This window comes from Ictidomys tridecemlineatus, chromosome 5 (genome assembly GCF_052094955.1).
Source record: "Ictidomys tridecemlineatus isolate mIctTri1 chromosome 5, mIctTri1.hap1, whole genome shotgun sequence".
NCBI classification, from domain to species: Eukaryota; Metazoa; Chordata; class Mammalia; order Rodentia; family Sciuridae; genus Ictidomys; species Ictidomys tridecemlineatus.
The window spans coordinates 147,327,973-147,345,424 of NC_135481.1; the positions used below are offsets into that span (position 1 = coordinate 147,327,973).

At 39.8% G+C, this 17,452-nt stretch overlaps 1 protein-coding gene across 1 annotated transcript; it reads right to left on the reverse strand.

The window, feature by feature from the left end:
- Positions 1-5,953: 5,953 nt before the first annotated feature.
- LOC144377677 (uncharacterized) lies at positions 5,954-16,977 on the reverse strand. Its single transcript, XM_078049070.1, has 3 exons — positions 16,422-16,977; positions 10,238-10,367; positions 5,954-8,864 (listed from the first exon to the last, which is right to left on the reverse strand). Exons 1-2 carry the CDS (start codon positions 16,975-16,977, stop codon positions 10,297-10,299), a joined length of 627 nt encoding a protein of 208 aa, XP_077905196.1. The 3' UTR covers positions 5,954-8,864; positions 10,238-10,296.
- Between the last annotated feature and the right edge of the window lie 475 nt (positions 16,978-17,452).

Here is a 17,452-nt window from a genome sequence, read left to right on the forward strand (position 1 = left end):
ATGCCTACACAATAGACTAAAAATGAAATCTACTATTCTGAAACAAGCTAAAAAACATTAAAAAATGGTGAAATATGTGAGAATACAGCAAACACTTCTCAGAAGATGATATACAATTAATCAACAAATATATGAAAAAATGTTTATCATCACTAGCAATTAGAGAAATACAAATCAAAACTACTCTAAGATTTCATCTCACTCCAGTCAGAATGGCAGCTTTATGAAGACAAACAACAATTAGTGTTGGCGAGGATGTGGGGAAAAAAGGCACACTCATACATTGCTGGTGGGGCTGAAAATAGGTGCTACCAATATAGAAAGCAGTATGGAGATTTCTGGAAAACTTGGAATGAAACTATCATTTGACCTAGCTATCCTACTCCTTGGTTTTTAAAATCAGCATCCTACAATGGTGCAGCCATGTCAATGTTTATAGCAGCTCAATTCCCAATAGCTAAACTGTGGAACCAACCTAGATGCCCTTCAGTAGATGAATGGATAAAGAAAATGTGGCATATATTCACAATGGACTATTACTCAGCATTAAAAGAGAATAAAATCATGACATTTGCAGGTAAATGGATGGAGTTGGAGAATATTATGCTAACTGAAGAAAGTCAATCCCACAAAAACAAATGCTGAATGTTTTCTCTGATATGAGGATAGTGATCCATAATGGGGTAGCATGGGAGGAATGGAGGACAAAGAGGAGGGAATGGAAGGGAGGGGGTATATGGGTAGGAAAGACGGTGGAATGAGATGGACATCATTACCCTAAGTACATGTATGAAGACACAAGTGGAGTAACTCTGTGTACAACCAGAGACATGAAAAATTGTGCTCTATATGTGTATTATGAATTGAAATGCATTCTGCTGTCCTATATAACACATTAGAATAAATTTTAAAAATAAAAAAAATGAAATAGCAGAAAGAGAAATAGATTTTAAAAAGAAAGTTCAGAAGAAGAAGAGGAGGAGAGAAAAGGGATAATAAGGATTTAGGAGAAAGTGACAAATGTTCAAAACAGCAGAAGAGCTAGTGTGGTGGCACAGGCCTATGATCCCAGCTGCTAGAGACGCTGAGGCAGGGGGATCTCAAGTTCAAGGACAGCCTGGAAACTTTGGGAGACCCTGTCATAAGGGTTGGGAATGTGGTTTAGTAGTAGAATGCTCTGGGTTCAATCCCCAATAATACACACATACACAATAGGAGAGGAAAGTAAATGTGAATAACATGAAACCTGAAGAAGCAAACCCATCAAAGAAACAAAAACAAATCCTTAAGACTGAATGCAAGGAAACATGTCTAAAATATCTGTAAAGGACTTAAAAGTACATGTCAAAGAGGAACCCATGTCCATATGAATATCGTCTCAATGTTATTAACACCTAAAGGTATTCTACTATAATTACTGGATGTTAAAGAAAAAATTTTACAGTTTAAACATTATTTGAACTTTCAGAAAAAAAGAGAATAGAGCTTGTAAAAAAAGGAGGTTAGGTTATCATCAAACTTGTTAACAGCAGTACTTAATACTAGAAAAACAAATGCAGTCTCATATTTAAGAAAATGTGGACACAGGATTTTCTATCCTGTAAAACTGAATTTCAAGTATAAAAATCAACCATTTTCAGCATGTAAGATCTCAGGCAATATTGTTCCCATGTGTTCTTTCTGAGAAATATACTAGAAGACAAGCTTTGGATACCAAAATGACTCTCACTAATGTGAGGGAAGCTGGTGAAGATTAAATTTATAGTAGTGGGACTAAGTCTAAATGATGACTGAGAGGCTGAGTACAGAGCACAATAGCTGTACGCTCTAACTGTGTATACAACAGCTATGAAAAAACAGAAAGAAGACGGGAAAGACATTTGCGAAAAGACTCATTTTGATATTTTAAATATCTCATTGATTTTGATTAATGTTTTAGTATTTTTATTCCAAGTCTGTTGTGTGTTTTGTTTGGGATAAAACAAGTTACTAATTATGGGACAGTCTAATGATACCATCGCCTATGTTTTTAGAACCAGAATTTGTGGCATAAATGAGTTATAGGCATAAAATAGAAATTAAAAAAAATTTTGGTAGTTTTGAATTAGTTTGGAAGTATCAATATTGACTCAAGATCTATTTTCTCTTTAAATATGTATTTGTGTATATGTATACAAGACATTTGTATTTGTGTTCTAATTCATCAGAAGTAGAAAAAAACCAGAAAGGTGTGTGTGTGTGTATATATATATTTGTGTGTGTGTTTAGCTTCATTGAAACTAAATAATGACCCATCTGGAGAAATGAGCATTCTCATAGCTAAAATGATCTATGTACAAGTATTACACATTCACATACCATTTCTCACTAAAAGAAGTTCTTGAAGGAATGACTGATTCCAGGTTTTGTGCCAGAAATGGAAGATGAGCCTGGAACATCCTGTCATATCAGAAATTGAAGACGCTATTAAGGCCTTCTAGTGCCATGTCAAAAGGACCCAGGAACCACCTGAAGAGGATCTCACGGGCCAAAGTTGGGACGGCTTGCTCTGCAGTAGAGCATGTTTGAATTCATCAGTTCATAATAATATTTTACAAATAAAAAAGAACTGGTTACCCTTTTAGCATAATAGGGAACTAATTCATTTCCTTCAAAACTGTGGAATAAGAGAAGAGTCCAACATTTATCTTGTGTTTCCTATATGAACTGTATATTGCTGGGCAACCAGGCAACAGATAGAGAAGTATCTCCTTATAATATTATAAGTATTATAATATTATAAGTATTACAGCTATTAAATAATAACAATAAAATATAGAAAATCGCCATTTCACATCCCCAATAGATTTAGGCACTGCTATAGTTTGTATCTGAAATGTCCCCCCCACCAGAGGCCCATGTGATAAAGGGTCAGTCCTCAGTTTTGCACTGTTGGAAGGTGGTGTAACCTTTAAGAGGTGGGGCCTAGTGGAAGGTTTTAGGTCATTGGGGTGTGCCCTTGAAAAGTATTGTGGGATATTGGTCTCTTGTTCTCTCTCTTTTGCTTCCCCAGAGTGAAGTAAGCAGTTTGCTGTATCATACACTACCCAGCATGATATGCTGCCTCACCACAGGCCCAAAAGTAATGTGGCCAACTGACCACGGACCAAAACCTCCAAAATTGTGAGCCAAAGCAAACCTTTTCTCTTTTTAAGTTGATCATCTCAGGTATTTATTGCAGTAACAAGAAACTAATGCAAGTTCTAAGCATCAGCAACTGTGAATATCAACAAGAGTGACTGCTGGAACTGCATGCAGTGATGTATGCCTGTAATTCCAGCTACTCAGGAGGCTGAGGCAGGAGGATTATGAGTGTGAGGTGACATAGTGAGACCTCATCTCAAAATATAAATAGAGAGAGAGGAGAAGAAAAGGAAAGAAAAGAAGTGACAACTGAGCATTATGTGTCTCCCATAGTTTTGCCAAACTCTAAATATAGTCTGATAAAAGGCTCAAACCTGAATCTGATCCAGCTTCCTAACCAGTTGACCAATTTTCTGGAAATACAGATGGCCAAAAAATATGCTGTGCCATCAGACACAATCAGCAAAATATAAAGCTGTAGGAAACTAAACTATTTATCTCACAGCTAGGGTTCTTTATGAGATAAACCAAGAGGAGAAAAGTATGGAAAGAGAACTTACAGATTAAAAAAGACGCAAGAAGTGTCAGAATTCTTAAAGGGACACAGCAATGTGATGCACATAGTGTCTACATATACATGTTTGGTTGATGGAGATTGAGAGGGGAAAGTGGAATTAAAGGGTTTGAAGTTCTTGAATTGTTTTGAAAGAGGGTAAAGATTCTGATTAACTTTAAATATATGTTATTGTCATCTATGTACTGTATACATACAAAAAAAAAAAAACACCATTCAGGTCAGAAACCTGAATTATCTCAGGTATTTTATAGTAGTAACCAAAAACTAGTACACAAACATCGGGCACCCACAAGCACCTTGGTGTGCATATATAATTCAGGTTTCTAATAAAATTAAATAATAAACACCTACTCTATGAAACTTATACAAAAATATGCATATTGCAATTTATAAAATAACTGAAGCAATAGAAATAGATTTATAATTCTCAGTGTAGTAGAGGAGGCATGGAATAGGCATATTATGGGTCTCATTTTATCTCTCAATAAAGATGCATTGAAGTCCTAGACCCTAGTGCCTACAAGTGAATCTTTATTTGAAAGTAAGGTCTTAGTGGATGTAATCAACTTAAGATGAGGTCATGATGAATTACGATGGGCCCTAATCTAATATGGACAGTGTCCTTATAAGAGGAAAAGAGACTCAGGCATGAGGGAAGGTATCTGTGGAATGACAAAGGCAGAGACTGGAGTGATGCAGGTGTAACTCAAGGAATATTAAGGGTGGAGGCCACCACCAGAAGCTAGGAAGAGGCAAGGAAAGTGTTTCTCCACAACCTCAGACTATGACCATGCTGATCCCTTAATTTCATAGTCAAAGTCTCTTAAACTATGAGAGAATAAATAGCTGTTGTTTTGAAGACACCCAGGTTGTGGTACTTTCTTCCAGCAGCGTGATGGTTAATTTTATGTATCAACTTGACTGGGCCATGGGGTACCCAGATATTTGATTAGACATTCTTCCTGGATGCGTTTAACATTTGAATCAGTAGATCTAGTAAAGCAAACTGCCCTACCCAATGTGAGTGAGCTTCATCAATCCAGCTAAGGCCTTAATAGAATAAAAAGATCAGTAAAAAAGAATTCTTTCTTACTACCTGTATATTTTTGAGCTGAGCTGTGGGTTTTCTTCTGCTTTTATACTCAGACAGGAATTTATACCAACCACTTCCTGGGTTTAGAGTAAATTGCAGATCTTGAACTTCTCAGCCTTCATCATTACCTGAGCCCACTGCTATAGTAAATCAATCAATCAATCAATCTATCTATCTATCTATCTATCTATCTAATATATCTATCTATCTATCTATCTATCCATTCATCCATACATCCATGGACAGATATGGAAATGAATACCAGATAGAACTATTGGAAGGCAGAAAATATGATGTCAAATAAACCCAAATATATCATAAAATGTAAATGGGTTCTCCAGTTAAATAACAAAGATAGACTAATTTTTAAAAATTTTTCAATTATAAGCTGGCTTAAGTAAAAAACATCTAAAATAAAAGGCCACAAAATTGAAATTAAAAGGATGGACAAATGAAAAATTAAAAAAAGAAACTGATGTGGCCTTATTAACAACAGATAATGTATATTTTAAGGCCAAAAGTTTTATGAAAGATAAAGTGATCACTTTACAATAATAAAAGATTAAATTCACCAGGAACATATAATAATCTAAAATGTATGTGCACCTAATATTATATCCTCAAATATATAAATTAAAAATCAACAAGGTTATACAGAGAAAAAGACAAATCCTCAATCAATATAGTATAATTTTCACAAAATGTATAATAAGTAAGTTAAGTAAACCTAAAACTATAAAAACATAGGAGAATATACTCATAACCTAGGAGTGGTATAGAGTTATTAAAAAAAGGAGGCTACTCATGATGTAAAATAATTGATAAATTAGATTTCATCAGAATTTGAAACTGCCCTTAAAAAGATACCATTAAGAAAGTAAACAGGTAAAACACCAAGTGGGAGAAAATATTTGCTAATAAAGAACTCAGATCCAGCCAGCTATGGTGGAGCATGCCTGTAATACCAGCAGCTCTTGAGGCTGAGGCAGGAGGATGGAGAGTTCAAAGCCAGCCTCAGCAACAGCAAAGCACTAAGCAACTCAGTGAGACCCTGCTGGGTGTGGCTCAGTGGTCAAGTGCCCCTGAGTTCAATCCCTGGTTTACCCCCCAACACACACACACACAAAAGAACTCAGATCCAGAATATATAGAGAGTCCTATAAATTGAATAATAAATAGACAAATGAATTTTAATGGGCAAAATATGTGAACAAGTATTTCTCAAAAGCAGATAAATAAACAAACAGCAGATATGCACAAACCACAATGCATTATCAATAGATACCAAACAGAGTAGTTAAAAAATGAAGATCAAGACTAACAGAGGTTCAAGAGACTGAGCTCTCATCTGTTTTTGGTGGGAATATAACTCAGGTTTCTGATAAAATTAAATAATAAAAACCTACTCTATGAAACTTGTACAAGAATGTTTATGGCAACTTTATTTATGATTGTCTTAAACTGGAAATAACCCATATGTCCAATAGGAGACTGGATAAACAAACTGTGGTTCATTCATATATCTGAGATTGGAATAATACTACATACAGTGATAAAGAATGAAGTATTGATACACACAAACCTTGAGTTTATCTTAAAAACATTGAGCTAAAAAAGGAGCAAAAGATGTATGATTCTGTTTATATGAATAAGATAAAATGAATCCATCATGTTGGAAGTCAGGATAGTGGTTTTGATTGGAAAGAGCAAAAAATGGAGTTTTTGTAGCTCAGAAAAAAATTTATATTTTGATCTGAGTCCCAGTTACACAATGAACTGAATACTCAAGACTTATATATTTTAGTGATGTTGAAAATTTTAACATCCAGAATATGAAGGTCACCTCTGCAGTTTGTCTGTCAATCTTTAATGAAATGTTAATCCAAACCTTAAAGCATTTCATTAAAAGCATAAATATGTAGAAGCCTCTGCTAAGATTTTTTTGCACAAATGACCAAAATTCACATATTTTTACGGGTATTTGTTCTTTTGATAAGTAAAAATAGCAGAAATAATAAGTAGTAAAATTAAAGACAAACATTGAAGACAAACTAAAATGCATTAATTTTTATCAGCAAATTCTGATAGAAGAACTTATTATTGAAGATTTTAAAACACAAGAATTAGAAAACTGCAATAGGGGCTACTTACTATATAGTTGAGAGCACAATGAGTTTATTTTAAAAATATGTATCAGTTTATGGTGTTTACTAAAATTTGTTTCAATCTGTTGTTTGGAAGCTATTAAAGGAAATATATACCGAAGATATATTCTCAATATTACATGGTTTTATTAAAGATGATGTTTTGTGGGAAAACTATGCAAATGTGAGCACAGCAGGGATGGCTACTTTAACTGAAACTTTTTATAAAAGGTCTAAGGTTGGAATTCAGAGAAAAACACTACAGATGACGGCCACTCCCTATTATTCAGAAACAAAGCATTGCACACATAGGACAGTTGGAAGCCAATAATACACAAAATGATACCCAAAAAATCATGGTGTGGTTAATTTGATGCAAATAAGGTATTTCAAATATGAGTCTATCTTTTTTTTAAAGAGAGAGAGAATTTTTTAATATTTATTTTTTAGTTTTCCGCGGACACAACATCTTTGTATGTGGTGCTAAGGATCGAACCCGGGCTGCATACATGCCAGTCGAGCACGCCACTGCTTGAGCCACATCCCCAGCCCATGAGTCTATCTTTATATGATGTTGTAATGCCAAATGGTGACCTCAAGAAACAAGTGTTGTCTTTTTTGACTGGCCTTTCCTGGGATGACCAGTAATGTTCAATATTACAGGTATGTAACAGGTGAAATTTAAAAAAGAAAATAAATTTTGTTTGTACCTTCAAGAAAAAGTGCTGCTTTGGATAATTAACTAGAAATTAACTGCTTTGGAAGGAAATGTGCTACAGAGATAATTATAAAACAGATGTTTTTAGATGTTTCCAACATGTTGTTGTGCCTTTTGATTTTGTAAGAAAAAAATACTATACATTCTCTTTAAACATATGTGTATATTTAACATCTTAGAAACAAAATTTCTATCTACCAAATGAAATATGTAATTGAATTTTGAGCCCACCAATTATTAAAAATGTAAAACTGCATTCTTATTTAATAGGTATAGAGTTTTAGTTTTGCAAGATGAAGGAGTTCTGGATGAATATACTTAATCCTATTGAACTTTATAGTTAAAAATTGTTAAGATGGTAACTTTTATGTTTTATTTTATCACAATTAAAATAATAAAATATTACAATGCCTTGTAAATTAATTTCAGTAATAACCGAAAATTTTCAAAGGAGATGGAGAATTACTATCTGAATCTCATTTTTAAAAGTTTTGATCAGCTGATGGAGGGACTAAAACATAGAAGTCATAAGGCACTTTGGCAAGCATCCCTGCCTGCCATTTGGAATCAGTCATCTTTTAAAATTATCTTACACCTGAATTCATTTATTTTTCAGTGCTGGGGATTGAATCCAGGGCCTCTCACATGCTAGGTAAATACTCTACTGAGCTATACCTCAGCCCCTGAGTAGTTATTAAAACCAAGTCTTCAAGTAAACTAAGCTTAGAAGCAGGCTTTCACATTACAGTATTAGAGTGGTAAATCAATTTAAAAAAGTGAAACATTTTCAATCACATTACTCTAAAATATTAATAATGAAATATTTAGGGATAAAGAAGTTTTAGTATTATTAATAAAATAAAATTAGTTTTAAATAGATGAATTTCCTATGTTGCTCATACTTCTGAAAGTTAGTTGAGTGCCTCTCATCTGAAATCATGGGACCAGAAATGTTTTAGATTTTGGAATATTTGGAAAAAAAAAAATATATATATATATATAAATATAATGATATATTTTGGGGAAGGGACCCAAATTGAAACAGGAAGTTTATCTGTGTTTCACATACAACTCATATACATAACATGAAGGTAATGTTGTAGGATATTTTAATCAATCTTGCTCTCTCCTTCTTATCCCCCATGGTGTGTGCACTTGACCTCATTCCTCCCCATGTCTTCTCATAGCACTTTCAGGAACAAGTGATTTCTGCCCAAAAGACAAAGCAAAATTGTCTCATTCTCTTATTGGATTCAGATGAAAACTATTCATAAAATCAGGTACAACTCCAAATGGAGGAACTGGAGAAGAACCAAGCTGGTGTGTAAGGAATTGCACATGAGATGGTGCACATATTTACACTGTGTCCAAACACCATCATCCCACCACATCAAGCTGAAGGTGTCTCCATTATCTGGACAGTTGGGCATATGTTATTGGGAAAAATGATTTTTATTCTTGTTTCTAGCTCAGCACTAGTAGGTTGGTACTGTGATAAATATGTGAACACTTTGTCTGAAAAACATTTTTCAGTGCCAAGTGTAGTGGTACAAGCCTATAATCCCAACTACTCTAGAGGCTGAGGCAGGAGAATCACAAGTTCAAGGGCAGCCTGAAAAACTCAGCTAGACTCTAACTTAAGGGCTGAGAATGTAGCTCAGTGGTAAAGCACCTGTGAGTTCAATCCCCAGTACCACTGGAAAAAAAAAAAAAAAGGGCGGGGGGAGAGAGGGAGAGAAAAGCATGAAACCATTTTGTGGTATGGAATTTACCACATGTGGTATCATGTTCAGGATCAAAAGTTTGGGATTTGGAACATTTTTAATTTTCAAGTTAGGGGGGTTCAACAGTATTATAGCAGGATGTGATGTAAATTTGTATGTGCTGCTCCTCTGCCCCACGTGGGTCAGATTAATGCACCAGACACAGTTGACACCCATGAGTCCTGGGACTTGGGTGGACATTTCCTAGTGATCTGACAGCTCACTCCAGCAAGCATTTGCCTCTCTCTGCCTGAGGGTCTTCTGTGGCTGCAGCTGGGTATCCAGCCAACTCAGGTGCACGTTGAAAGTGCTGCAAGTGTCAGTACCCCACTACCAGCTCTCTCCACGCCACCAGGGGCAGAAGTTAATGCTAAGCACCTAGTCCCTCACTCCAGGTAGCACACCTCTGCCATGTGTTCTGGGTGGTCACTCAGAGCCTCTCCAGCAGGACTGAGCTCCCTCCGGCCACAGCAGAAAGTCAGTCATTGGTATGCTGCTTAGTGATGCCCCACCCCCCAGTCTCTCATTCCTACTCTCTGCTTTCAGTTCTCAAATGAACTGTTTGCATCCGAACTCTGTCTCAAGGGTCAGCTTTGGGGGTGAACTAGGACAGAGTTAGATTTCCATGTCATATGTTTTTACAGCCCTAAGTACCTCTTCTTCATAGCAAGAGATGATTTGAAATAATGTAATTTGTAATTCCTCTTTTCATGTCTGTCACTCGAATAGATTCTAAACTCCCTGAAAGCAGTTTTGCTGCTCACTAAATTCACAGGTTCCAGGACTCTGCCCAATATCTAGCAAATGTTCACTAGTTACCTTAGCAATGAAAAGATGAAAGGCTGGGCGTGGTGGTACATGTCTCCAGTCCTAGATGGTCAGGAAGCAGGAGGAGTCCTTGAGCCCAAGAGTTCAAGGCCAGCATGGCCAACATAGTGAGAATCTGTTTCTAAAAAAAAAAAAAAGAAAGAAAGAAAGAAAGGAGGGAGGAGATGGACAAATTACTTGGGCCCTAGTTTGCATCTGATTCCATCTACTTTTTCCCTGTATGACTTGGGGCAAGTGACAACATGAACATTTTTTGGGTGGGGGTGTACCAGGGATTGAACTCAGGGGCACTCGACCACTGAGCCACATCCCAAGTCTTATTTTATATTTTATTTAGAGACAGGGTCTCACTGAGTTGCTTAGCGCCTCACTGTTACTGAGACTTGTTTTGACTCTCCACGATCCTCCTGCCTCAGCCTCCTGAGCCACTGGGATTACAGGCATTGTATGTACTACTGCACCCGGCCAACATGACCTTTTATTATTATTATTCTAATCAATTACATTATTATATTCTATAATATTATTATATTCTAATCAGTTATACATTACAGCAGAATGCTCTTTGATTCATTGAACATAAATGGAGCAGAATTTTTCACTTCTTTGGTTGTGCATGAAGTAAAGTCACTCCATTCGTGCAATCATACATGTTCCTAGGGTAATGATGTCTGACTTATTCTACCATCTTTTCTACCCCTTTACCTCCTCTCCCTCCCCTTTGCACCATCTGAAGTTCCTCCACTTACCCCATGCCCCCACCCATATGGATTAGCATTCATTTATCAGAGAAAACATTTGACCCCTGGTTTTTTGGGATTGGCTTACTTCACTAAGCATGATATTTTCCAACTCCATCCATTTACCTACAAATGCCATGATTTTATTCTCTTTTAATGCTGAGTAATATTCCATTGCATATATGTACCACAGTTTCTTTATCCATTCATCTATTGAAGGGCTTCTAGGTTGTTTCCACAGTTTAGCTATTGTGAATTGAGCTGCTATAAACATTGATATGGCTGCATTACTGTAGTATGCTGTTTTTAAGTCTTTATGATATAGACCAAGGAGTGGGATAGCTGGGTCAAATGGTGGTTTCATTCCAAGTTTTCTAAGGCATCTTCATACTGCTTTCCAGATTGGTTGCACCAATTTGCGGTCTCATTAGTAATGTATGAGTGTGCTTTTCCCCCACATCCTTACCAACACCTACTGTTGCTTGTTTTTGATAACTGCCCTTCTGACTGGAGTGAGATGAAATCTTAGAGTACTTTTGATTTGCATTTCTCTAATTATATTAAAAAATGTTCTCTAATTGAACATTTTTTCATATATTAGTCAACATGAACTTTTAAAGCCCCAATTTCCTCTATGTGAAATGAACCTAATAAAGTTGACCCCCCATCCAGGGCTAATAGAGGATGAAATGAAATGTGGTCTGAACAAATTTAGTAGATAGTGAGCACTCAGTGACAACCATTGTCACCATCCTTAAGTCTAAAACAAACCTGCACGATGAGGGAACCCAAGGAGAAAATGAACAGTGCCCAGAGGTCAGAGACTCAGGAGAGACAGACAGCAGGACGCAGATATACTCTGGAGATGCTAACACCTGTTCCGGTTGATTTCTCCCTACTCTTTGCTCCTTCGGTGGGACTTGACATTGAAGTGTTCTTGGATAAATGGGAAACCTTGTTTAACATTAAAAGGAATTTCACTGTGAGTGCTCTCCTCTGATTGGGAGCCAGAGTCTCTATCTCAGGTGACAGTGCAGAACAGGGGTTGGGTACGAGAGTCTGAGGGAACACTCACCCCCATACAGAACATGGGAAGCCTGACCATTTTCCAACCCCTGGGGTGCTCTTGAATGTGGGAAGAAACTCAGTGGCTTCTCCCTCAGCTCCGGGCACATTTAATAGCAGGAAAGCAGCACCCTTAGAATTTGTCCAGTGAACATTCTCAAGCTTGACTGTTTGAGAAGTGACCAAAGATCCATGACATCTAATAATCTGCCAATTTGTTCAGGCACCAGCTTGAACTGCATCAGATTGGTGAGAGGAACAAATCATCACGCAGTTTGTGACCAAACAGAACAGTCTGCATTCACTAGGTGCAGATTTGTAATGTTGTATCTATGGTTGTTTGTGTGGTGATTCCCATTAAGGGTCTGTAGGGATCTTTGGTTCAGTTCAGTAAGACTTTATTGCATGTTCACATTTATTTATGTCATTATCCTATAATAGTACATATATACGTTTATGTTTATTTGTGTATATTATATTGTTAACATTTTATTAGCTATTTGTTTTAGCCAACTTTTTCCTTTTTATGACCAAAAGAATTGACAAAAACAATTATAGGTGAGGAAATATTTATTTGGGGGCTCACTGTTTCAGAGGTCTCAGTCCATAAAAGGCTGATCCACTGCTCTGGGCCCAAGGTGGGGCAGAATTCTTGTGAAAAAGTGTGGTGAAGGAAAGCAGGTCGGAATATGGCTACCAGGAAGCAGAGAGAGATTACTCCACTCAAAAGGACGAAGCATAAACCCCAAAGGCATGACCTCAGTGGCCCACCTTCTCTAGCCCCACCCTACCTGTTTACAGTCACCCCCAGGTAATCCTTTCCAGTGCACCGATTAGGTTAAGTTTCTAATAACCCAACCATTTCACCTCCAAACTTTCTTGCATTGTCTCACACATGAGCTTTTGGGAGACACCTCATAAACTAAACCACAACAGTATTATATTTATTTTATTATACATTATGTTGTTAAAACAGTTTGCCACAACAGGAATTAGGGAATTTCTAGAGATCTTACACAATCCTTAAGGAAAGCAAGGTTTTACTCTGTCATTTAAAATTAGCTAGGCTGACTTCAAACAGGAAGAGTTAGGTTCCTTCTGTAACTGGACAGTTCTGATTACACCTTCTCTCCCTGTTGACCTGTAAGTGCCTCTCATGGCAGACATGCTCACCATTAGTTTTTTCTCTACCCTCTTTCTGATTGATGGTAGTACAGAGGCAGGGTGAGATAGTTCTTCTGTTTTTCTTGCTTTCCCAGCATTCCTGCCTCCTTTAATAAAGAGAACCATGAGTTTTCTTTTAGGGAATCAGATCTCTTAAATTTTCTTAGGTCCAGCCAATGAAAGCCAAAAAAGAGGTCAGTGAGAGAACCAACCTGAGAATAAAGCCAAAATTGCTGAGATCAGGATAAGGCCAAATTCAGATTATGTCATTAATCTCCTGGAACAAGCTATGCCTGAAGCTTGCCCTTTCCCTGTCAGTTTTGAGAGCAAACTGCACCTTTTTTTTTTTTCTTAAACCAATTGAGGTTGTATTTCTTTCACAAAAACAGAATTCTGACATGCCTGAGCTTAAAAGGGCTCCACGTGGGTTGGGATTTAAGCAGATAATAATCAAGAGACTGAAAGGTAGCTACTGACCACTGACACTTATATCTATGTGTGTAATCAGTTTCATGTCGCTGCCTCCTATACAACCACTACAAGGACACAGGAAGAGCCGAAAGAAGTTCATATTGAGGAGTCAATTGTAGCTCCCCTCCCAGGAAGACCTTTTAGCTCACTAGTCATACCGCTCTTTCATCCCAAGCTACTCATAATCAAAAGGGCACATGCTTTGATCAGGTGCTTCTTGGCTCTGCCACACACCAGTTATGGCATAGTAGGTAATTTACTTAACTGGAACCTGAATTCTCTGTACACATATTTTATCTATATCCTAGATTTCCTAAGAATTCAAATGCATATATAAAGAGCCTTAAATAGTTTATAGAACCCACACCCAAAAGAGGCAGCTGATTGTACTGCTAACCAGACTTTTAGCCCTTTCTAAGTACCAGGCTCTGGGTTAAGGGTTTTTTACAGATGTTTTCTTCATTTAATCCTCAAAACAACCTGGGGGGTGTGCCCTACTGTGTTCCCCATAGACCAGATTGTGTCCTAAATCACCTTCAAATGAAGAACTCACCAAATCCTCCTAAAAGCACAATGAGTTTAAGGAGTGTGGGCCAGGCTGTGCAGCTCTGTCCCCCAAGCCAATGCTCCATTGCTGGCGTGTTGCCCCTCTGAATAGTGGCATTTCTTGAGATGTGGTGGTACAGTGTGATATTCCTTGGGCCCCACCTGCCTCAAGGCGTAAACAGAGATCAGAGATCCAGGCAACTGAATGGAATTAAATCAAGATTTGGGGAGTGTTCACAGTGGGGAGAATTTCCATATGAAGCATAGAGTAAGAATACACTCCAATTGTCCAGAATGTCTGGGAAGGAAGGGACAAGGCAGTAGTCCCACTGCCATATTCCAGACCTTCCCTAGGGACTTTTGCAGATTCTAGGTTGGGGATTGGGCTCTAGGATGTCAAGAAAAATCCAGATAGGCCAGCTGCCATTGGAAGGGACAGTGTTGATTCTCACTGAAACTGGTTCTTGGGAATAGCAGAGGAATTGCCAAGGAGAGGAAGCCAGTCCTCCAGGAACTTAAGACACAGTATCATGAGGGGCCACAGGCTCTTGGGGAGCAGGACATGGGATCAATAGGAAAGCTCAGCTTCAGAATGGGCAGCTTCACTCCAGTGATTTAACTGGTTCACAACTGTAGAGTCAGTTGTAACCAATAGGCAATGACCAGAAAATGAGAATCTACAAGATATCCTTACTGTAATTTTCCACAGAAATATACTATGCATTCAGCTAAGTAAATTCCTGGAAACCTCTTCACCACCCCACCAAAAAAGAACAAACAAACAACTCAGTAGATCAGCATTTTAAAAAATTATTTCATGAAAAAGAAAAAAAATTTTTCTTTAATTTTATTCAAATTTTTCTTTTTTAAAAAAAGGGTACTGTTTAACATCTAAGGTAAGCACAGAACTGTCACTCCGGTAACTCTTTCAAAAGTTGTCTATAATTGTGTGACTTGGAAAATTAATTTCTTTCCAGATGAAGAAACATGAAGCAGGTCTTTCCAGTGAAAATTATTGGTACCCTCCTCAGGAGGCAGATGGAACAATGAGAAGGGGTGGAGGAGCTTGTAGGATGTGCCAACAAAAGGGTTGCCTGCAATTTGCCTAAAATAGAAAATAAAGAGCTAGCAACAGCTTCCACGCCTGGCAGGGCCCACTTTGGAATGACTTGATGGAGCAACAAGTACCCCTTCAGGATGCTACCCTACAGCTTCTTAGAGACGTGCAAGAGCCCGGAGGCGGTGAAAGCCAAAGCTAATGTCAGAGGCAGGCTCAGGTCCCACCTCGGGGGCAAGTTCACCAATTACACTGGCCTCTGCTTAGCTGTTACTGTGTTTGCTTTGTTCAGCTGAGGACTCCCAATCAGTTACTGTTTTAGTCGTGTTTAAAAAAAAAAAAAAAAAGATTTCTGGAGAATGATACACATGACATGAGCTTTACTTGGAGGAGTCACTGGAGAGGTAACACGTTTTTAACCTTGCTTTGAAGCAAGCCCTGGGGTTGGGAAGGATCCGGGTTCAAATCCCAGCTTTACCATTTACTGTCAGGGAGGCTTTGGTCGTTCTGAGCTCCAGATTACACGGTGATGATTCTTATCTTGCTAGTGTGGGGTGAGAATCAACAATAAGATTGTGCAAGGACCAGCCTGCGGTGGGTTAGCGCTGAGAAACCTTCGCTCCCATCCTCGGGCCACTGGGAGGCAGGTGGCTCGCTTCCCACCACTAGGCTCACCTGAGCAGCCAGAAAAGCAAGGAAGAAGGAAAGAGGAGAGAAAACGAGAAGGAAGCGAGGAAGGGGGCGGGGGGGAGACGACAGTAAACCTTGAACCACACAGTACCTCATGAACACACCCCAAGAAACTTGCATCCCAACGTCAAGGCTGACTTTAAGACGGGTTCCCGCCTCCCGCTCTCAAGTGGTTCACGAGAAATCGACCAGACCAAGTCACGCCCTCAAACTGAAGCACATTTTCCAATTTGGGAAGCTCCCAGATTCCATAAACGGGGTTCTGTTTTCTTCTTTTCTCTCCCCTCCCTTTCCCGGGCCGCCCCTCTCCCCGCCTCCTCCCCTGCCCCCCTCCCCACCCACACAGACAAAAGAAGCCCCGCTCCCGCCCGAGGTGCCGGAACCCGCGGCTTGTTTACCAGTCGGGGCTGCTCCCCAGGCGTTGCCCGGCGCCGCCACCTACCGGCGGGAGACGGAACCGCGCCGCGGTGCGGGCCAGCGACTGCGGGCGGATGACCCAACGCCGCAGGCATCTGAGGATAACCTTTCCCCTTTCTTTCCAAGACCAAATAAGGGGGCTCTTCCCTCAGCGTGCTGGGCCTGTGGCGGTTAGGCCAAGGGGCGTGGAAAGGAGGATCCGGGAACGAGGCTGACAGTCGGCAAAACAACCCACCACATTGTTCCCGCGGCGCCCGGCCTCCTCCCGGCTCCCCGCGGGCACGGCCGGTGCCCGGGGCTGACGCTCCCTGCAGCCGCGGGCGCGGAGGGCTTGGCGGGCAGCGCTGCCGGGGGATCGGGGCCACCCCGGACCCCGTGGGCAGCGCCGTCAAGCCTCCCGCACTCTCCCCCCCAGAAGCGAAGGGCAGGGTGTCCGCGGGGCCCTTGGGTGCTGCCCCCGCCCAGGCACTCGCTGCAGACCTTCCAAGCCCCGTGGGCGGCAGAGCCAGGACCCCAGCAGGGGCGGCAGGCGCAGCGCGAGGGGAGCCAGGCCAGGCTGCCAGGCCTCGGAACCCTGGCATCACCCCCCCCCCCCAGGGAGGCAGTCCCTGTGGTTGACAGTGTTTGGTAACCACAGAAACCGAGATTTGACCTATATTTTCGAACGTGGCCTAGACTCTAGCTTTCCTTCTAGAAATCAAAGTGAGACGGTCTGACTTGACTGACTGGTCATGTTTCCCTAGCTTCATATTCCAGAATGCCACCCAGGAGGTTGGGCAAGGCAGGAAACCTGGCGGGCTGGTTGGCAGATGGCTGGTGAGGGTCTTGGTGGCTTAAGGCAGGAGGCAGTGGCTGTTCCCACTGTCTCCCACCGGACCACAGGGGCTTCCTGCCCGCCAACGGTTGGTACATTTCTGGGCGATTGAATGATATGGATTGGTATTTTAGGAATGTGTACAGTTGGACTATTTTCACTTGAAAGTGTTTTTTCCTAAAAAGGTACTAAGAAGGGTGCCCCAGGACAAAACATTGTATACACAAAGTATGATCATAGCT

What these genes read in the sequence shown, in the direction of transcription:
- LOC144377677 (XM_078049070.1), bottom strand. Translation starts at nt 16,977, where the DNA reads ATGCCAGGGTTCCGAGGCCTGGCAGCCTGGCCTGGCTCCCCTCGCGCT. An exon ending in CGCGGTTCCGTCTCCCGCCG is followed by an intron (nt 10,368 to 16,421) that starts GTAGGTGGCGGC and finishes TTTTTTTTTTAG; the next exon opens with AAACAGATTCTCACTATGTT.